This window comes from Arvicanthis niloticus, chromosome 1, assembly GCF_011762505.2.
Source record: "Arvicanthis niloticus isolate mArvNil1 chromosome 1, mArvNil1.pat.X, whole genome shotgun sequence".
NCBI classification, from domain to species: domain Eukaryota; kingdom Metazoa; phylum Chordata; class Mammalia; order Rodentia; family Muridae; genus Arvicanthis; species Arvicanthis niloticus.
Genome location: NC_047658.1, coordinates 128,401,885 through 128,424,808, shown reverse-complemented (window position 1 = coordinate 128,424,808; position 22,924 = coordinate 128,401,885). Strand labels below are relative to the sequence as shown.

Below are 22,924 nucleotides of genomic sequence, written 5' to 3'. Positions count from 1 at the left end.
TATGTTTTTGTTTTCCTGAAGTGAACCATCTTGAGATAACAGTTATCAAGGGTTATAGTTTATAGCACATCTTCTCAGACCTTGAAGGAATTCAGTAATGCAAATCAGTTACTCAAATGTACACCAATTATTCTAAGGATCACTCTAAAAGTACATTTTCCCAACCCCATAGAGGAGGAGTAGATAGAATTTTTTTTCTTGAAATGCACGTATTCACTGAATTTAATAGTGCTTTTGAGTGACCAGCAGAGTTTATTACCATAACCCGAGGTGATTTTTCAAATAATTATAGACCAACAGAATCATGCAAGGGTGCCTTTATTAAGCTTTGCATTCTAATTACAGCTAGGCATTTCATTTGACAAGCAGGCATAACATTCTAGATAATATTTCACAACACCTGGGGAACAGAGCAGCTGACTCTGCAGTTATTATGCATGGTGAGTACTTCAAGGAGTCACTGAGAGACACAACTTAAATCACAACTCATCCTCCTCATCAAATGAGTAATTTAGATAAGTAGCTACAATAGAAAGCACCTAGTCATGACAGAGTTATAGAGAGCTTGCACCTAAGTCTATCCTTTTATTCTTGGGTAAGAATTGGGGTCACATATTAGAAGCTGAATGATTCTGTCAGATTAAGCCACGTGTTTTCTATGAGTAACAGTAACTGATGAGTTCCTTTTGTTTAAGAAATCAACTGAAGAAGAAATTATAGTAAAACACCACTCTGCTGGTTACTATAGGAGACGTGTAGCCACTGCTGAGAGTTTCTCTTCACTCTGCTGCCTTCTTTAGGAGTTCTTCTGAGATATCTTCATTGCGACTGTCTTGAGCTCAGTGTATTCATAAAGACCATGTTCACCCCTACAGAGGGAAGAAAATTGCCAATAAATATGATGGTGTACTGCAGTGTAAATCAAATATAATCCCTGATGATTTGGTGCACGTTTTTCTTACTTATCTGACCAGGTACACAGTAAAATATTTCCTGAATACACAGTAGTTCATACATTGTTGCTGACCATATACACTTCCAAGTGGACAACAATCTTCTAAAAAACATGGATTTTATTTTAAATAATTATGCATCCTATTCATTTTCACAGAAAACATCATTTACATCAATCTATTTGACAATATTACTAATAACCCAAATCATAACTCAACCTTATCCGATTTTATCAGACCAATAACTAAGGGAGATGTAGGTCATGTTGCACTGTATGGTCATTAAAGCAGCAGGATAAGCCACCAGCTGCACTGGAGTCTGCATGAACCATCTGCCTAGTCACAGAAGTCGTAGTTGTGAGCAGTCAGAGAATGATCACGATCCACTTTCATTCATGATGTTCCAAAGCTGTAGTTTTAGCAGGATCCTTTGATTCTGGGCAAAACAACCATTTAATCTTTTTAGGTGGAGTTTTCTATATTTTAGATTGATTGTATATAATTTTAGGGAGGAGAGAAACTCAAGATTGTCCTGATTCAAGTTTTGGGGATTTTAGCAGGGATTGACTTTCTCTAGTAAGTAATTTGTTATAACACACTTAGGAAAACCATCGAGTCATCTGAAAGTGAACAGCAGCTGAGAAAATTTCATCTGCATATACAACATTAACTTTTAATGAGGGGTTTGTCCCACACCAATTTTAAAAATGATGGTTTCTTTCCATGTTGTGGATGACTTTACAAGTAGGATCATTTATACTCTGCATTGTTTTTGCGAGTACATAAAGTTACATGCACATAGGACTGTTCTCAACAACAAACACCTATGTACACACAGGTTTGCAGAGGAGCAAGATTTTGGTCTTTAGCAATGCTGCTCCTGATGTCCTTCTCCGGTGTACATAGAAGATGTCATATTCTCCCTACAAACAATCTCCTCATATTGATTATTCTGTGGGATATTAAAGTTGAAAATACTTTTTGAACACTTCAATGAAAATGTTTTTTTGTTACAGTAGTTAATAGGTTTCTACTCAGCTCTCTAGATTTTATTAAAAGATAGTCTTTTAATAACTTTTTTTATCTCGGTGAAGTAGATAAATTAAGCTATGGTCTTGACCAAGTTGGTTTCCACTGTATTTAGAGCTGCAAGGGCCACTGGAGAATCATGTGTAGTTATGGTCTCATTAAGGCTGACAGTCTTTGGAATCTTGTGCATGTACAGTTTCCAAGACAGATCACAGGCACATTTGCTTACACTTCTCACTAGCTCAAGAACTCCATGCCTTACCAGTTCCATGCTTTTGAGTTTTCACTGCCCAAATCAACTGGACTTTTCTCATGTGCTACTAATTCTCATGCACTAGACCTCAATGAGGTCTGTGACTGCATTTCCACCAAAACGTTTGTGTGCTGCCCAAGCTTCTCATCACAGACCATGTAATATGTGAGAAGTAGGAGCAAGTCATGTCTACCTTTCCTTCTGAGGCCGGAAATTAACAAAGTCTCAGGAAAGCTGCTGAAAGTGACAATTAGAGTCAAACAAAAAATAAATTCATTCTAGTCCTTGTTTTAGAGTAGATGTTTAAAACAAAGTGTTTAAGAATACCTCCTTGTTTTATTTGCTGTTTTTTTGCTATTGTTTTGTTATGCTTTTGTTTTGTTTTTGGCTGAAGAAAAAATACCCCGTGAAGTATAGAGAGTAATTGAAATTGTAACATTTCCAAATGTTATTAAGTAATCAACTGAGAACTGAGTAGATTACAGAGTGCTTGATTTCGGCCACTTAACCTGTTCCAGTGTCAGCACTGATCACAGATTCAGAACTCAAAGCTTGGGCACCACTCAACACGTTGGGAATTTCATATCTCTAATTTTGGTAACCATGTTTCCATGTGATTTAAAACTGGTTTTTTTTTTTTTTTTTTTTTTTTTTTTTTTTGTAAACAGGATTTCACAGTATAATTCTACAGGGCCTATATCTTATCTCACTATGTCATTCTGGATGCCCTGAAATCGCAGCAGAGACCATGCTGGCTTTGAAATCACAGAGATCTTTCTGCCTCTATCTCCCAAACACTAAGGTTAATTCTAACTTTAGTACAATCTAATTCTTGTGGTTTATTAGAAATAGTCACTTCAGTAATTCTCTGGAGACATTTTGCAGCAAGTGTCTTTTTAATAGATGCACCAGTTTTTAAAATAGATGTCACCAGAAACGTATTAATTTGGGACACAGCAACATTAATTCATTTAAATGCTATATTAAAAATACCTAGAGTGTTTCTATATTTATTTAGATGAATCTCTAGATTACCAGTTCATCCCCTTACTTTCTGAATATGTTTTCCAAGTGAGTTCTAGTCGCTTATACCATAGGCAATCCTAAGAAGTAGGCAACAACTAGCTACCAAGGTGGAATGGTTAGCATGGTCCTTTATGGATAGTAACAACTTAATAAAGTATATTCCTTCTGTTAGAAATACTTTCAAATTTAAAATGTTATTATGTAGTAAGATAAGTTCTTGGAAGAATACAGGCATACTTTACATAAGGTATTGAATATATAGCATTCTTCTGGTAGTGGCAATCTTTTTTATGAAAATATGTTTGTAATATAAAGTTTTACTTACAATTCTCGACCATTTCCAGACATCTTGAATCCACCAAATGGGCACTGGGCTGACAACATCATATAGCAGTTTACCCTTAAAGAAAGAAGAGAAGGACATTATAGATAATATTTTCCTCATCTCATAATCCAAAACTGGGTCTAAAAAGAACCAGAGATCTCCTTAAAAACTCCAGCATTCAATATAATATACTCATTGGGATTTTTAAAAAAAAGCTAGTGCTATAGCTTACAATGCAGAAAGCAAACACATATATTACCTAGAAATAAATCAATGGGACCACTATAAGTGTGAACAGTCATCAAGCAAGATTTGTTTGAATTACAACAGAGGGAGCATGCCATGTCAAGATGTGTTTATTTTTCTGGAGGCTGGGGTTTGTCCACTGTATTATTCTGCTCATGTATTTACCAGGTTAAAATCAATATTCTTTAGCAGTTGCAATGAGAACCATAATACAGTCCACACATTTCATTAATTGGTCGATATATTGCTTACACAAATTGTTAGCAGAAATTAGACCTAATTAGCAATTCTAATTAGATTAAAATACTAAATGTTTTATACAGAAATACATTATTAAAATGTGCATAGAATTAAAGAGAGGCTCAGCGGAAAATCAAGGCAAGAGGTGAATGTTGACTATAGTTCACTTTGCAGGCTGCAAAGAATTATTATAATATTAGAGAAAATGGTATTTTATGGGGCTGTTGAACTCTGTCAGATGATGCAGGAAACATGTTATTTGAAGTACATGATACATAATAAGCCTTCAGTAATTTTAGGTGATAGATATATGTGAAATGGCATATTTGAATTTACTAGTATGGTTATTACAGGAAAGATCTATATTAGTAATCATATCTATTTTATAATTAAAATTTCAATAAGTATCAGAAAATAACAATAATCCAAACAAGATGCAAGAAACTTTTTACTCTTGAGCTTAATGATAAGTGTATAGCATTATATGGAAGTTTAAAAACTATACAAGATTTATGCCGAGTCAGTCTCAAGATATATTATTATTAAGATGTTTGAGTAATGGTCTCTATATTCAAAATCATGTTACATGTATTTATTTGTTAAGTCATTTGTTTACCTATGTTGTGGAATGTATGCAAGTATAGGGTTTCTGTGCATGCATGTGTACTTGGATGCCAGAGGGAAATTGGATGTCTTCTACAATTGCAGCTTTAATATTTTATTAATTAAATTTTCATTTCATTCGTGTACTCATCATGGATAACACAAAATTCATGATTTATTTTCAAATTATTTTTTAAGTTAATTTTAATCCTTTGAGAATTTCATTGGAGTACTGTGTTCATATATATTTTTTCCACCCCTCCTTTTAAATAAATACATCCTATCGATCAAGTCTTTTTGGCATTGTCATATGTATATATGTGTCTATTTATATTTGGATAACATATCAAGGGCTTTGTCCTGGAAAAGACAGATCATCCCTCAATTTTATTTTCGAAGAACAGTTTCCCACTGAGACTGAAATTCACCAATTCAGTTGGATAGGCTGCCCAGCAAATTCCTAGGGAACCCTTGCCTCTGTCTTCCCAGTAATGGGGTTACAGCCATCACCAGTGTTTTTACATGGCTGCAGGGAATAGGATCACAGGTTTTTATGACTGCTCACCAAGCTCGCTCTTGCTAGCCGAGTCATTACCCCAGATTCAGGTTACATGTAGTCAAGCTCTCAGATGATACAGGTTGAGTATCTAAAGTTCTGAAGACCATGAGTGCTTCAGTTTTGATATCTTCAGATTGTGGAATATTTGCATAGATATTATTCATTGAATATCTCTATTATTTGTATGTGCATGCAAATATTTCTGGATTTATGTACATATATCACTTGTGAGGGAGATACCTGCAGAAGCCAAAAAACAACATCATGCCACCTGGAATTGGCCCATCAGGTTATCAGTTCCAAGTTGTATGAGTTGCCCAATCGGAGTCCTGGGAGCTGAGTTTGGGTCCTCTGCAAAGATCAGCAAGTTCTCTTAACTGCTGAGCCAATTCTCCAGATCCATTCTACTTTTGTAAAAGGTGTATTTATGTATTTATTTACTTATTTATTTTATTCATTTATTTTTAATGTGTATGTTTGTGTGTCTGAATGTACATATGAGGCCTTACTAAGTGTGATGGAGGCCTGGCTCTCACTCTGCTATTCACTGCATGGTGTCCATAAGTTATGTAACCTTAGCAAGTTCCTGGTTTTATCATAGATAAGATTTGAGTTAATCAGTAGTTTTCAAGGAAGCTTAAATGATGACTATAAAAAATACATTGACACATTAAGAGTAACTAACTGATGACTCTCACTTTGCTAGAAGGAAACCAAGTCTATCAATAGGACCCAGAACTGCCTGGCTGTGTCCCTGAGGATGCTTTTCTGTGCCTCATTTTCTTTAGCTGGACTAGGCAAGAGAATGAAAATAGCTTGTGCTGTAGCTGGGACTGAGGCAAGGGAGGCTTAATGAGACAGGGGCTGCTGAGGAAAGAGTCCAGGAATGGAGCAGGCTGGACAAAGCCTCACTGTGAGAGGCACAGCCTGAGACTCTTCTGTGGTAAATTATAAAAGTCAAAAAATAAACTAGGCCTAAGGTGAGAGAAAATTGCTTTTCAAAATTTGTTATGCTTTTCTAAAAGAAATTAGATCTCTAACAAAAAAATATCCTAGAGTAAGAATCCAATATAAAAGCTTTATAGCACCTTGTCTGGGATCCCAACCACTCGTGAGCCTGGTGCAGGAAGGTGACCAGTTCATGTCTAACATTTTAAGTATATAATAAAGCTGGAGATAGGGGCGAGGGATTGAGCATTGCCTAGAATGTGAGAGTCACTGGGCTTAATGTTTATTATAGAAAATGATGATGACATCAACAACAATAATAACTTCCAGCATACATGAGGCACTAAAACTTCTAACGCGATTAAACAGGAAGAAAACAATTCTTCTTTTACTGCCATTGTTCAAAAATAGTACTAAGTGCCTTGAAATTACCTTGGACCTCTTAACAATGCACAAAGTAAGCATTCATAAATTGTTTTTAGACAAGTAATTTGACAAAAATAAATAAAATTAATTTGGCATTAAAAATCTAGACACTTTTCTAGTAGGTCAGATAAGTTCAAATGAATACTCAACTCCGGAGGAGGTTAACTCCACTTGCCCATGTGGCTGATATAGGAAGGGTACATCTCACTGCAGCTGCACTTACCACACTACTCCGGCCTGCAGAGCAGAAGAGACAGTGATGGCCCTATCCAGGTCTTTAGTGAAGAGTCCTGCTGCTAGACCATAGGTAGTATTGTTTGCTCTCTTGATCACATCATCTATGGACTTAAACTTCATGATTTGTTGCACTGGTCCAAATATCTACACAGAACGACACCAAAAATGAGTTAACTGTATACTTTAAATATATGTTTCCCTAGAAAACATTGTACATTTGTACATTGTACAAGGCACTGTCTCTCATGTTAGACCTATTGGTAATAATCAGAGCAGATAGCCACAGAGACAGTGAACATGGAAACAGGCTGGGATCATGAGTGACATTCTCTGTGGAGCATATACCAATCTTTATGACAGTGTTTCATTTTTTCCACAGACCCTGTAACTGAGCTGTCTAAAATGTAAGGACCAAACATCAAATCACTAAGTACATGATATACATGAAAACATTTTAAACTTTAAGCCTAGTTTTCTTCATTGTGCAAGATTCTACACAGGACAGACAGCAAGACCAAGAAGGCAGTCCTTGGCTCTAAGAGTAACAAATAGACAGATTGAGAACAGTGTGTACTCCTTAAATGTAAGTGTATTGTAGATTTAAATATCATCCACTCTTCTGTATTTGGATCATTTCATAATTATAAATATTGTATAGCATGACACATATTTTTATTTCTTTTGTCACCCAATTTTATACACCATTACCAAACAAATGATTCATTACTAGAAATCTAACTCTGGAACCACCTCACACTAACCAAAGCCTGAGGTCCTTGGCAGTGACTTTAACATAGCTTGATTATTCCAGTATGAGTCAGTCTTTATTTCTGTGGGAATCTAGTTAGGAAAGTCCCCCATACAACTTTATATCTCACCCCCACAGGTTAGAAGAAACAAATGAGCTTATAAATATTTACCTCTGTATCTTTGATAAGATGTTTATCAAAATTAAATAAAAGAGGGGTTTCTTGGATGTTAGTATACGGTCCTGAGACATGTGAACATGGGTTGTCAAAAATCTCAGAGTTGTCATATGGTTTGCCGGTTCCAAATGAATTTGAGTGTTATGGGGCAGTTAGTGGCCACTCCTTATAGACTGAGGGCAGATCCTGGGGTTCTAAACTCCATCATGCCCACATAACTGAGAAGCCTAACATTGTGAGCATTGGAAATGGGAAGCAGGTGGAAGAGAACTGCAGTGGGTGTGCTCAGGGTTGCAGCAACTTAGCTGACACTGTGTAGGCTCCAGACTCTTATTATGAAGGAGCAAAGATATTCTAGTGAGTACATTACAATAACACATAAGTGTTTCCTGGAATGAAGATTATTTTCTGCTTTATTATTCTTTCTATGCATGTTAATCATAGTCTACAAGAGCAATAGCTCTAATCAAGGAAGAATCAGCCAAGAGGTACAGAAATGCAAATGTAGTTGAAGGGTGAATTGATGAGGACAACCTAAGTACGTTGGATGATCCACACATAATATTTAATTCTGTTACGTATACTTATTTCCTCTTCTTGCAAAACTGAATAATCCCCTTGTCTTTTTATTTGTTGACATTGTGGAGATAAAGAAAATAGCCTATTAGGTCCTGTGCTATATCAAGGACGTGAGTATAAATTCACTGAATGAGGAAATTATGAATCTGTGTAGTTGAGTTATGTATCTTCTTACATAGTGTTTCACACAACACTTTCATTGTCTAGGGCATGTGCTCATATCTCTGCATATAGTAAAAGTCTTCATATTCAAGATGTATATTATTTGGGATATTAATTGCAAACTAGTTCATTTTAGTTATTAGTTATATGTTGTTTATCTGGGTACCATCTTTATTGATATTACTTAGATTGCACTCCCCAGAACTCATCTTTACTTCCCCTACGAAGCCAGTCCAGTTTGTCTATATGAGTTTGACTTGTTTATATTCTTTGTGTAACTGAGTATATACATTCAGTATATGGTGTTCTGTGTCTGGTATATGTAACACAATATATGTATATGTATGCCTGTTTTTATAAATGAAAAAGTCATTTTTATTCCTTTACAGCAGTAAATAAAGCCCCTATAAAATCTGCTGTGCACTTCTGTCTGTGTCAGAAACTCTTTACAGAACACTTGGACTCCTTACTGTTTAGCTTGGATCACCAATCACTCAAGACTTTGTCACCAAGCACTTGCTGGTAATGTTGGTCAAGGAGCTGAAGATTTTAGAGAGACACACAGCTCATACACAGAGAGAACACTGTGAGCCCATTAATAGAACCATGTGGAAACATTACCTCCTCTTTGGCAATGCGCATCTCATCGGTCACATTGGAGAAAACTGTGGGCTGGACAAAGAAGCCTTTGTTCCCCCAGCGTCCTCCACCACACTCCAGTTTGGCTCCTTCTTTCTTCCCACTCTCAATGAGATCAAGTATTTTATCATGTTGTTCCTTGTCAATCTAGTTGAAAGAAACCACAGGGAAAAGGAAAAGAAATAAAAACCATAAACACATAATGAAGACAAGGCTTCCAACCTCCAAGATACTTTAAGTCTGACAGTTTGAATCACTGGACACAGGTTCAGTTCATTCTGATCATTCTTGGGTGTGTTGTTTTCCTGTGAAAATTTAGGAAGGAAGCTTAATAATTCATAAACTAAGTAGAGTTACATAAACACAGAAATTGGGAACATAGAAATCGGCAATATATGGAGCTTTTACACAACAGTTATTTATCATTTATTCCCTTTTGAAAGAAGTTTGTTAATAATTGAGCACATGTCAGGGACCTTAGTCCTCACTGAAATAAAGGAGTGATGGTGAAGGACAACTTTGATTCAGGCCCAGTGGATATGACCCTTGGATATGCTTTTGACTTTGGTATATCTGTGTTCTTCAGAGATGGAATCTGCCCATTCTTAGGTCTACTGGCCCAGTTGCCCTTTCATACCACATACGATCACCACTTGGTTCTTGCTCCATTCAACTAATTAGGTTGAATTTCAGCTTCTAACAAGAAATTGTTGTCTAAATAATATGATAGTTATCACAGATGTATTATGTTTTAAATAATAGTTCCATAAGAAAAAATGAAAAGGCTCTTGCTCTGTTCTCTTGCTTTTTAACCTCTCCCTCTCTCCACATGCTCATGACCGGCCTCTACTCCTCTTCTCTCTCTCTCTCTCTCTCTCTCTCTCTCTCTCTCTCTCTCTCTCTCTCTCTCTCTCTCTCTCTCTCTGCCTTTCTCTGCCTCTACTCCCTCAACTCTCCTCTCCATCCCCCAAATAAACTCTATTCTATACTAAGAAAAAAAGAAAGAATGAAAAAGAAATCAGATATCAGATGTCTGGTTGGCAAATCAAAATCACCTAATAACCCACTTGCTGAGATGTGCAGGTATGCACGTGTGCGTACACACACACACACACACACACACACAGAGAGAGAGAGAGAGAGAGAGAGAGAGAGAGAGAGAGAGAGAGAGAGAACAATGAAAACCCAAGAAACTAAAGAGTGGGTACAGTTCAGGTTTGTTTATTTTGTGTATTGAATTAGCAATTGGAATTTCTTATATTCTTGGATTCTGCCAATCTTCACAGTCTTCAAAGGCTCTGAAAAACTTATATTATGTGCCTTTGAATTGTGTTCAACTTAGCTGCTACATTTAGAGTAAACAACAGCCACTATCAGTTACTATTTTAGAAAAGTTGGCTTAGTATTGTCAACCTGTTGCCACCAAACCTTTAGTATGCAATACTTGAAAGTACATTCCTCAATGATAACCGTTTTATTTGTAGTCTACTGTGGATTTCCAGAGGTTGGTTTAAAAATGAAGACACTGATATTACTACATACTAGATGATATAGCTAGGCTAAGTTGCAGTGTTATGCATATATGTCCAAATAAGATATTTTAGAGTTATAGTAAAAATTGTTTTATCTCCATTAAAATATTCTCTGTCTTATTCTTCAAACTATATGAGATATATCCTCAAATCACTATTCTTCAGTTCATATTTTTCTAAAGGTGTATTTCCCAACTCACAGTGCTTCTCTGTCTTTGAACAGAGAATACTCCTGGGGAATCTAGTTCTTGAGTATTTTCTTCAAAAAGAGAGAAGGCTGAGATATATTATGCTAAACCATGGGACTAATAACAGTACTCAGTTATCAGAACTCACAAATGCACAATTTTATGTATCAAAACATCATATAATCTAAAAGACACAGGTTCATCTGTGGAAATCATATATCCATATCTGGAAACTAGTGCTCAACAAAAACATTGAGAATAGACATATAAATAATTATTTCTAAGAAGAGAATGTCTATACTTCATGTGAAACTGTTACCTTATATTATTGTATATAATTGCCATCATGTATAGAAGTATTTAATGCTATTTATGACAACACATTGAGGTAAGCATGTGCTGCTTGTGTCACAAAGCTTATTAGACATCACTATATAGGGAATCCTCAAGAGTGATACTACTATTCCTATATAATTGGCAAGAAAATTGAGCAAAGGGAAGTTCATATGTTTTTTCTAATGAAAGTACTGATCACTTTAAGCTTTTGTGTATGTATTTGAGACAACAAGGACAAATACAAACATTACTTTATAAGTAAAAAATGTGTATATGAATACTCATATATCACAATATAAATACTATATTACATATAAGATATATAAATATTATATACTATATAATGTAATATTATCTAATACTGATATGTCTTGTTTGTCATCTTTAAAATGACAAAAATGATAATTGTAAAGATTTTTTTCTAATAAATATATTTGGCTTTAATTTTCCCTTTAATTAGTTTTATTGTGATATTTATGAATCACAAATGCTGTTTAAAAAGTTTCAGTGACTCATCTCATGCACTGGGTGAAGGTTGCCCAGTGTGTTTCTCTTCTCATAATACCTTTTTTATGATAGAAAATAAAATCATCATAAGGATAGAGAAGAAAAACTTTCTGTCTCAAGCTTTTGCTTCTAAGGTTCTAATGTGCCTGCCTGTTCTTATTCAGAGCTGCCTTTCTTAAAAAAATTATGAACTATGAATTACAGAAAGTCAAGCCATATGCTAATCAATTAAAATGTGGGTTTTGTCAAGGACCTCTCTTGGGATATACCTAGTAGGAATTTCCTCCAAATCTTTGGCAATTGAATTTGATTTATATTTATTAAATAACTCAACAGTGAGGTTTGGTTCTAACTCAACAGAGAGTTACAGTTTAGCATACTTAATGTGAAAGAGTGACAATGCCAAAGTCATTGTCCAATCCCTAGAGCACACCAATCCGGAGTGGCTCTACTAGCACTTGGGGACAGTCATCTCTTTGTCGGGAAGTTTTCCTGTTCACTTTGCCTTGTTCAGCAGTGTCTGTTCTCCTGCTGTTTAGAGAGCCACATAGACCCACAGTTCCCCACCTTGTTATAACAACTTAACCTGTCTCCAGATAAAGTCTACCTCCCCAGTGGGGATGTGGGGGGAGTTCCTCAGGTTGAGGATCACTGTTGTAGAGCAGGATCCAGAGGCAGGAGTGAGCTCAGAATCACAGGACCAAAATCTTGAACAACAGGCCATAACAGACCATGAATAAAAGCTGTGCAAGAGGAAAAGGTGGCTTTTGAGTGGGAAAGACAAAGACATTCATATTTACAATAGATATAATGACACAGAAGAATACCCAGAGCCACTGGGGGGATGCCTGGTTTTTCATAGCTAAAGGAAGAAGCTTGTCAGGTGTTTGCCAGAATAGGACTTTCAAGAAGCTCTTACAACATCGTATATCAGAGAGAGTGAGGATGCTGCAGAGTACTCAGGCATGCTTTCCTGTTTAGACTTACAGAATGATGGCTGAGGTGAAAGATTGATTATGAGGGAGAAATGAGAGAACGATATTTGGATTTCCAAGAGGTCTAAGAATTGTAATAGGAATCAAAAGCATACAGATCGAAGAAAGGAAACAGTTGATAATATTGGCTAATTTTTCTTTTGCTTATGTGGTGTGCATGACAGTGCAATGTGTATAGAAGTCAGAGGCTGACATTAGGTGCATTTTACTATCATTTTCTACTCCTATTTATCTAGATAAACTGTCTCTCTGAACCTAAGACTTATAAGTTTGATGACTATAGTCAGTCACCTTGACTTGGGAAATCCCCACCTTATCTCCTGAACTTTGGGGTTAAATATTGGCTATCACACAATTCAGTGTTTTATGAGGGATCTGGAATTTGAACTCTGAACTTTACACTTGCATGTCCAGTGCTTTACTCACTGGGACATCTCCTAAGACCTTTCCATGTTTAATTCTCAGTATGCTTCCTAAACTATACCTAGACATATAAACAATTTGGTCAACACAAAACAGAATGGCTTCTTTTTATAAATTGGAAATTATCTCTTTATATAATGAGATAAGAGTAATATCTACTAGCAAAGTGCATAACTAAGAGGTAAAGTTTACTATTAGTTTTAAGTAGGATTCTTTATTCTTGTGTTGGAAATGATTGTCTTTTTGTTGCATACTTGCCTGAGGGCCTTGATTTATTCCTGCAGTCAGAGGATTTCCAAGAACATATTTCTTAGCTCGCTCAACACTCCTTCTCACAAACTCATCATAAATTGACTCCTCAACAAAAATCCGGGATGCTGCAACACAACATTGGCCTTGATGGTAGAATACTCCATGGTGTGCAAATTCAACAGCAATGTCCACTGCAGGAAAAACATTTACATTAGAGAAGAGACATTTCTTTAAGAGCATACATGTGTACGTGTGTGCACACACTCACACATGTCTAAATCAAAGTAAAATTTTTAAAATCTATTTGTTTTTAGATGAAAATGGTGATATGGCAAAAAGAAGAATCACAGATTCAACATATCCCGAGTCTTAGAAGCCTCATGACAAAATAATCTTAATGATCTTTTTATTTACAAAAAAATAGTAACAATGAAAAGAATCTGGAAAGAGGTGCTTGTACAGCTTTAATACAGACCTTATTAGGAATGTAGACTTGGTTATAAGAACAAATACCAATACAAATAATTTTATAACTCTTCCTAAGAATCATGATGTTTATGACTACTTTTAGATTCAGGTTTTAGCTGAATAAAAAAAATGAAACCTGAATTATTCATTGACTAAATAATTCAAGAAATTCATAAAATTTGATCAATGAAAAAAAATGTATCTTTCTGAAAATACCAACAAAACCTATTAGTATTCAGAATTATCACAGGCCATATGAACCTTACTCCAGGCAAGACACTTCCAAAATATATCTAAAGCCTGTGTCATACACACCTACATACTCATTGTGTAGTTTATGCAGTACAGTGTGTGTATGGCTTTTAAGGGGATATTGTTGGGAATATGGGAATATGGGATTCTAGTGAAATGAAAAGTGTGCATGTGTCAATTTTACAAATGAGGAAGATTTTATTCAATATTGTAAAAATAGGGTGTCAATCTGTGAGCCAATTAAAACTGCTTCAGTTGTAGTGAGGAGATTTTCCAGAGTGATAAACTAGGAACTTTGGCGTGTATTGAATGGTAAACAGAAAGTAAGCTCTAAAACTTTGTAATAATTACAACAGTGACAACAGGAAATTTCATGCATTTTTTTTTTTTTTTTAGTCTAATTGAAAGAACAGGTACAGGAGTGCTTGACCATAAATTTCTGTAAAATTAGCCTGGTTAGGAAGTAACCCAAGATTTCATTTGTTAGTAAACCAGAATAATTTGAAATATGGATGGCAGTCAAATCCAAATGATAATTTCACATATTTCAACTTACTAACATTAGTTGGAAATAAAAAAAAAATTAAGCATGGTCTAATATTCTTTTGGCTATCCTCATATATTAAGTAAAGACAGAAAGAAAATATGAAATAAATTTCTGATAGCCAGACTCCTGCTGGATCCAAATGTCCCAGGTATCTCATGTACTCCACAGAATTAAAGATAAAAATTATCATAAACAGATCCTAGATCCTAGATGCAGACCATTTATACTATCTCAGATTGACACTGGGAAGTAGCAATCTATTCCAACCCAGGACAAAATCATATCTGTGCTTAATTTATCTACATTATAGAACAATGTAAAGCATCACAGAGTCACCACAGACTCTAGTTAATTCCTTTCACCTTGATGGAATGTCACTTGTAAGACTCTAGGTGACTGTGTGACAGTATCAGGCATCAGGGGGAAGAAGGTAAGATGCTAACAAAGGACTTGACTCACAGTCAGCATCTGCAAACACAATGCAAGGGCTCTTTCCTCCAAGCTCCAGGGTGACCCTCTTCAGATTGCTTTTCCCTGCAGCTTCTTTGATTAATTTGCCAACCTGAAATCAAACATTGCAAAGAAGGAGGCTTAGCATGTTCTTGTATAGATAGATTCATTTAATATTTTCAATTTATAGGACATGTGCACCACCATTTCATTCCATTTGGAAGAAACATTAAATGTTACTATTCAAGATTTGGCATCTTCAGATGTAAAAGCTTCCATCATCAAGTATGTAAACATGAGACAAACAAGAAAATGCCCATGGTCAAGAGAGCAGATACAGTTACCTAGAGAACTGACTTTCATGAGAGGACAGATAAGAATTACTTTTCATGTTCATCAGAACTTCCTCTCTGTGTTTGATCAGAAATACCCCTGAGCACCTCGTGTATCGACTTCTTGTCCCTCTAGTGACATTCAGAGAACTCTGTACTTCCTTTGTTTGGGGAGATCTTTTGGCATAGATTTTCCTTGAGCTCTTCTCTAATGACTCTAGGTGGACAAGATTCTTTTTTCTTGGTCTCCCAAAGAAGGACATGAAAATGCACCTGCAATTCCCCAAATGGTATCCTATGTATCTGCAAAATCTTTTCCAACAGACTGTCCTTTTCTCCTTCCCTGTGTGTTTATCATGGTATGCTCACTGTGAGTGGATCGCCATACCCTTTTGCTCTCATTTCCTTGGTGCTATGCGTCTGTTTCTCCTACACATTTCATTGCACAGAAGGAGAATGGCCCTGAGCTCTGTTCTTCCTGCCCTTAGCTGGAATCTTGCTATTCTGGTATCTTCTTTAATTCTCTCTCCTTCATCTAAAATAAGGCAGTGATTTTATTTTATTTTACTTGCTGCTTTTGGATTCTTTAAAGGTTATTTTCTAAATAACACTTCTTGTTTTCAATCTCTAGGTCCAGCTTTTATAATAACTTGTACACTAAGATCACATCCTATAGAAAAAAAAAATCTTTACCTGGATGACTAGAGGTACCCGTCATATTTTGCATTTTTAATCCTCTGGGTATCTTGTGCTATTCTACAAGTTGGATTTTAATGAAAAGTTTCTCTTGCATCAGAGTGTTGAGATAATGTCTATGTTGATACTGCATTGCTATTATTGCTATTATTCTACACTACATTAGGGAAAAGATAATTCTTTTATTAAAGTTTCCCTTTTATTAACAATTTTATGATTCTAACTTTAACTCCTGATAGTAGATAAATAGAAATAAATAAAAAAGCAGTAATGTCACAGGGAAGCCCTGCCTCAAATTGAGCTTCCCTGCTGGTCTTTCATGCTACCATCTTCCTTCTCTTTTGTTCTGTCTTTTATTTGTGAGAGTGATCTTCATGTAACTCAGTCTGGCTTCAACCTTGTGAATCTCCTATTTCTCTTCCCAAGTTGGTGTAGTTGCACCATGCTGAGACTTTGTAGTGCAGTCTTTATGACTATTTTCATTTAAGAAATTTTGATTTTCTATATAACAAGTGTTTTTATTTTGCGTTCCCTAGTCAGTTTAGTAGAAAACTTCTAACATAGCTAACTTTTGTCCTGGTTAATGTAGTATGACCAGAACACATTTTCTAAAGGTACACATGACAAAAAAATGAATAGAAAAGCTGGTTAGAAATATAAGTGCAGGAGGGCTAGAGAGATGACTCAGTGGTTAACTGGCTGCTCTTCCAGAGGTCTTGAGTTGAAGTCCCAGCAATCATATGGTGGATTACAACCATCTATAATATGATATGATACCCTCTTCTGGCATGCAGGTATACATACAGATAGAGTGTTTGTATACATAAATAAACAAATAAATAGTATATTAAAATAAAAAGAAATATGAGTGAGGAATAAAGATATCATATATATTTCAAATTCAGGCAGACAATTTGAAGCTTGCTTGAATTTTCTCAGAAACCAATCACATGATTTTTATCCCATAATTTCATTCCATTACTCTAAAAAGGCAAAACATGAGTTTTCCAAAGAGGATTATGAGAAAGGCAAAAATATGAGCTATTTATCTTCCTGTTGAATTCCATGTGAATCAGAGGTATCCAATGTTTAGAAAATATTTTTTATATAGTATGTGGCTTCTGACTATGAGAGATGTATTTGTCTGTGGATTAAAAATGGTTCTGGACCTCTAATATATGTCAGTTAACAAATGTTGAGGGGGAAAAAAGTATAATTAAGTTTTCACAGGGTATTTGTGTTGGATGAATCCTATGCTTTTCCTCTCTGGGGCTTCTAAAATCATGTTATTATCATTTTGCTATTTAGAAGTAGTTGTACACCATCCTGTGCCTAACCTTGAACAAAGGAGCCTTGAGACTAGCCAGGCAAGAGGATGAGATAAATCCTCAAGGATGCACATGCTCGTGATTACGAATCTCAGGCAGTGGGAACACAAATGGAAACACTGTTGAGTTCAGGATTCCTGAGAATTTCAGATAAGAACACCAAGGGAGTGTGGGAACAATGGGGGTCAGGTGCGAGAAGCCCATGTCCATATATAACCCCAAACCTGGGAAAATGAGACAGTGAAAAGGCCATTTACTGGCTCTCAGAGGGGTGCTAGATGTCTTATTCTACTGGTTCTCACTTTTACTATGTAAAACTGAGTAAAACAGATATTAGGGGCTCTATGCTCTTCAAATAAAGAGATTATAATTTGGCAAAAGATATTTACCTTTTAAAGGCATAGTACTTAAAGGGTTATATTGGAATTTGAGACCATATGTTGCTGATTTTTCTAGTTTCTGTGTCTCATTGGGAGGTAGGGAGGCATATAAAGTGGCCTCAAAATGGTACCTAGCTCAGAGTCAGTCAAGACAGTTAAGCACTTACGCTGCTGCTGGGATCAGGTCCAGAAGCCTTCAGCAAGGACGGATTAGAGAAATGAACATATGTTTTGGACCCACGAGCAGAGGGTAGGAAAACCCAGGATTCTATCTGCCTGCCTTTCCCCTCTAGGGTATTAACGTACAGCACCATCATAATGGAAGTTATCAGTGTGTCATGGGCACCCTCCATCTTCCTTTCCCGCATGAAAAATGCTGAACACAGGGATTTTTTGGTTGTTTTTAATCATATCTCAGTCAGAGATTTTTTTTCACCATGTACTACCTTTCTACTATCCATAAAAAACAAAGAAAATATACACTAGAGGGTCAAAAATAGAATAAGAATAGAATTTAATGTTTTATCAACTCAACTCTCTGTGGTATTTGATTAAATACTGAAGCAACTAACTACGATTATAAGAAAAATCAAATCAACCTCAACCTATTATGGAGAATGTTCTTGCTTCTCAGTCCTCAGGTTGTTAAGACCATTTGTCAGTAACTCCAGCAATTTCTAGTACCCATCTAGCTGCAGGTAAATTTTCCTTTCCTTGGTCTTCTAGACATATCTGATCACCTTCTTAATCCTGTTTATTTCTTGCAGGTATTGGCAGCTTATTTTTCACACATGCCAATGAGGCGCGCTGTCTGTATCTTTTCAGGTTGAATAGCTAATAATGTGATAGTCATGTAGGGTAACTCAAATATGGCTTTATTGGAAATAGAATTAAGTTCTAGATTTTCTTTCTGTTTATGATAGAGACGCATGGAATATTCAGAATTCTATCTTCCAAGCCTTTTCCTCTCCCTCCACCTGCCCCTTTTTATTAGTGCTCACGGGCTGTTGACTGTTTTTCAACTTTGTATCTATCCATAGGGATGCTAGGCACACTGATAACTGAGGCTCTCCAGCAGAGCCATGGAAAGAAGCAGAATTTCTTTCCCTTTCAGGGTATGCTGGGTAGGCAGTCCCCAAAAGATACTAAGGGTAAAACTCTACTATTTAATTTTCTTAATCTATAGGTTGTATTTAATTCATTCATATAAATCATTATGCTCTAACTTACATTATTTATATTATACATATTGCTAGTCATCTGACAGAGTTAGGGTCCAAATTTCTAAGAGATATATAGTAATAAAAACATCAAACATTGTAATCTTTCAAAATTAGCAATAGGTATCTTCTTTTATCCTAAATTCAACCAGCTGTGCTTGATAAACATATTTTCAAGGATTTAATAAGTAACAAATCATTGAAATAACTTCTGTTCTACAAAGTATTGGCTGAGAATAGCTGCATAAAATATGCTTGTTCTCATACGAGATTAGATATTCAGAGATTGGCCCTACCTGTGTTGATCCCGTGAAGGCCACCTTGTCGACATCCATGTGAGAGGAGATGGCTGCCCCTGCAGTTGGCCCATAACCAGGGACAATATTCACCACGCCGGGAGGAAATCCTGCCTATAAGCAGCCAGCAGATTGAGAATTTAATTCACAACAGAGGTGGGTACGAGACTGAAGCTGTGTTCTTAGTCTAACCTTATGAGTTTTTCTCCCAAGAAAATTTCACTTACATATTTACTCTTTATTATTATTTCTTAGTCTACATGAAAATGTACTCAAAGGGGACATTTTATTTCTTCCAAAACCCCAAATCCTTTCAATGGATCATAGTTCTAATGATTAGCTGTGCCAATGTCAGAAGGGGAAATTCTAGGATTCAGAAAAGTATGATAAGATACATAGACATTCGGTATCATCAGCAAGGCTAGAAATCTAGAGGTCACGTTTTCAGTTTTCCACTGTTGAGTTTTCAGATCACTAAGTTACAAATCTGGAATGGTATGGTTTGATCAGTAAAACATCACATAGGCAAAGACTCTCTATAAAGTATGAATGTGCCAGATTGATTCATATCCTACAGCATCAAAGACAGAGCCTTGATGGACATATTAAAGTTTTTGGTATTTGAATTTAAAAACGCCTCATTTTAACAAATCTTTTACCTATTTTAGTATGAAATAACAATATACCTTAAAAGATATTGTTTTACATTTTGAAATTCTAAGTTGTCACTTTGAGTTTTGGGTGTAATATTAAGGATGAAAATCAATAATTTTTTAAAGAGGTGAAACCACACATTTTGGTTAATTACATAAAAGCATCATGTTCTCTGCACTGTGAAGAGAAGAGAAATTGAAGATGATAAGAACAACTGGATCTATTCTTTGCATAATATGGCCCAATATTCCAACAAGCATACAATTACAGTTGCCTCTAATCTTCTGCCACATTAAAATGAAAATAACTGAAAGAAATTACAGAAGCAACCAGGCCAGTTATAAGTGCAGCAGTTGTCAACAAATACTTTAGCATTTGAAAGAACATTTTATTTCCTCCTGAATTATGTTCATGAGACTTGAACAATATAAGTAACAGATTACAGAGTGACTGGCTATAAGCCTCTGAGTTGGGCTTCCTGTCATTCTTTAGGTGGAGAGACATTTGTGCTGACTGACAAGACTTCCTAGCCCTTAGCTCTGCTGCTTTCATCTGCATGACTGAGCAGGAGCCATGTGTGAACAGGGAAGCACATGGTCCATGTGAATGACACCTGTAAGGTAAACCGGGGACCCAGGATCTGCCTGCATGTTTAGACTCGGAAAACTCACCTCTTTTATTAAAGATGCCATGTGAAGAGCCGTGAGTGGAGTTTGCTCTGCTGGCTTGACAACCACGGTGTTCCCACAGCTAAGGGCAGGGCCTATCTTCCAAATAAACATAAGCATCGGAAAATTCCACTAGAAAGTAAAATTGAAAAAAATGGAGCCTTTACAGTTTATCAAACCACAGTTTCTAGAACAATCTGCCTTGATAGATTTTGAATAAAAACTTGTAAGTTCTGTGTACTTATCTGAAACATCTCACTTAGGGTCACTGCTAAAAGCAACTAATACATGATAAATATTCAGGATTCACCACACAGAAGGAAACGGAAAACACTTCCAAATTGTATCAAGTGCCGATATTTTGAATGATTTTTCTACAAGGAAGAATACTTTATATTTTTGTATATAAATAATCATATTAGATGTTTAATAGATATGACATTCTCTCCCCTATATTTCTCCAGAGTCCCTTTATTGAATTTTTCTAATTACAATACCTTTTAGTATATTTAATGATAGGAGACTTGATTTTTACTTTTTGAATTTATAAGACTGAAACCAGGCCATGAATATATTTAAATTGTTTTGCACAACAGAGAGGTAGGCTCAGACCAGGGCAAACAATATTGTTAAAGGCCAAGGAGGTTCCCATACAGAGGGTGAGTGCTTGAGTTCAGATCCTTGTAAACCTTCTGGCCAGCTGTAAGAAGTGAGATAGGTGACCACTTCCCTGCTTATTCAATCACTACCCATGAGTCCTGAAAATGGTCCTTGCTACTTTAGATGGATATCTTCTGAATTCATCAAGAAACAGTACTGGGGGATAGCACATCCCTGTGTGAGACCCACGGTTAGATCCCCAGAGCAACAGAACAAAACAGCAGAAGCTAATGCTTAGACTTATTCAAGCTACTTGCTGGTAGAGTGATGTAGATGTGTTTGAGAGTCTAGAAGTAATGAGCACTTCTGTTAGATACGTTGATGCATTCAGTTTCATTAAACAAGAGTCACTGTCATTCCAAAAAAAAATGGGATGCTTCCATATGTTTTAATTTTGCCTTTTAAATTATATCAGCTATATATGGCCAGTGTCAAGCTTAGAGAAGATCTGATTCCATTCATAATTTGATTTTCTGACAGAAGAATTTTGAATACGCAGTCCTGATTTCTTTCTTTCTTTCTTTTTTATTCTTTAATCTTTTTTACAGTCCAGTATTTACTCCCTCATGGTCTGCCCTCTGACTGTTCCACATCCCATACCTCCCCCAACACCCTATCTCCAAGAGGATGTTCCCCCCACTCCTCCCACTACCACCCCACCAGAGTTCCTCACTCCCTGGAGCCTCAAGTCTTTTGAGGGTTAGGTGCATCTTCTCTCACTGAGTGAAGACCTGGCAGACCTGATTTCTAAAGGATGTACGCCACACACTTTTCCAATTTTTATGATGATCATTACTTCCACTTCAGTCAAAAGATATTTTCTAATATTTTAACAATCTTGCTGCAGTTACTATTTATGGTTAGAAGTTTCAAGGAGGAGACAGAGTGCTGGAGGTGGCAAGTACTGCTATGTCTCACTGAAATGGAGTCCCAGCATAGATGAGCCATGATAAACCTTCGTCATATACTTATAAAGCACAGCTCATGAAACCAGAACATAGCACAATTTTCAAAGCAGCCCATGCAATCAACACTTAGGGCTCATATGATAACATTGAAATGCCCTCTCCAAGGGAGGCAGTCATGCTTGTTGAATTTGCTTCACACATAACCATCACATATCCTCCACTTGTATGAGAATGGGCTTCATAAACAAATCAATGGAATTAGCCATTTCTTTGCCCCACTGGGAGTCATGAACGAGCACTTACGGGGATGATTTGGCCACACACCCCAATAGGTTCACGTCTTGTATAAGTGAAAATGTCTCCATCTGGAAAACAGAGCAGACATACATTAAAGACACATGTGTTGTGCAGGTATGGCGGGATGATATGAGATTGATGTGAGAGGAGCCACACACTCAGCAGCAAAAGGGAAACAAAAGATCCTATTTATAAGGCTAATAACATAAACAATGGAGCCCTCAGATGGCAATTTCATTCTAAAAACTGGGGTATGTGTGGCAAGATGGGAGAAGATCTGACAAGCAGTTAACTCCATTCATTGTATTCAAAATGGCTGTCTTCTATATCAGCCTGTTCACAGTACAGAAAGGAGCTGGGAGATGAGAGCATCTCTCCGTAAGG

The 22,924-nt window shown here is 36.2% G+C and overlaps 1 protein-coding gene across 4 annotated transcripts in view; it reads right to left on the bottom strand.

Annotated features, from left to right (window-relative positions):
- Nucleotides 1-302: 302 nt before the first annotated feature.
- The window catches only part of LOC117711703 (aldehyde dehydrogenase 1A1), a 135,030-nt gene continuing 112,408 nt past the window's right edge, over nt 303-22,924 (bottom strand). For all 4 annotated transcript variants that reach the window (XM_076918365.1, XM_076918372.1, XM_076918370.1 and 1 more), the window contains 9 exons: nt 22,547-22,608; nt 20,679-20,807; nt 19,354-19,467; nt 15,111-15,213; nt 13,391-13,575; nt 9,134-9,298; nt 6,832-6,989; nt 3,587-3,661; nt 303-869 (listed from right to left, as the gene is read on the bottom strand). In XM_076918365.1, coding sequence (XP_076774480.1) covers nt 797-869; nt 3,587-3,661; nt 6,832-6,989; nt 9,134-9,298; nt 13,391-13,575; nt 15,111-15,213; nt 19,354-19,467; nt 20,679-20,807; nt 22,547-22,608 — 1,064 coding nt within the window. In that variant the 3' untranslated portion in view covers nt 303-796. The remainder of the gene's footprint in view (nt 870-3,586; nt 3,662-6,831; nt 6,990-9,133; nt 9,299-13,390; nt 13,576-15,110; nt 15,214-19,353; nt 19,468-20,678; nt 20,808-22,546; nt 22,609-22,924) is intronic.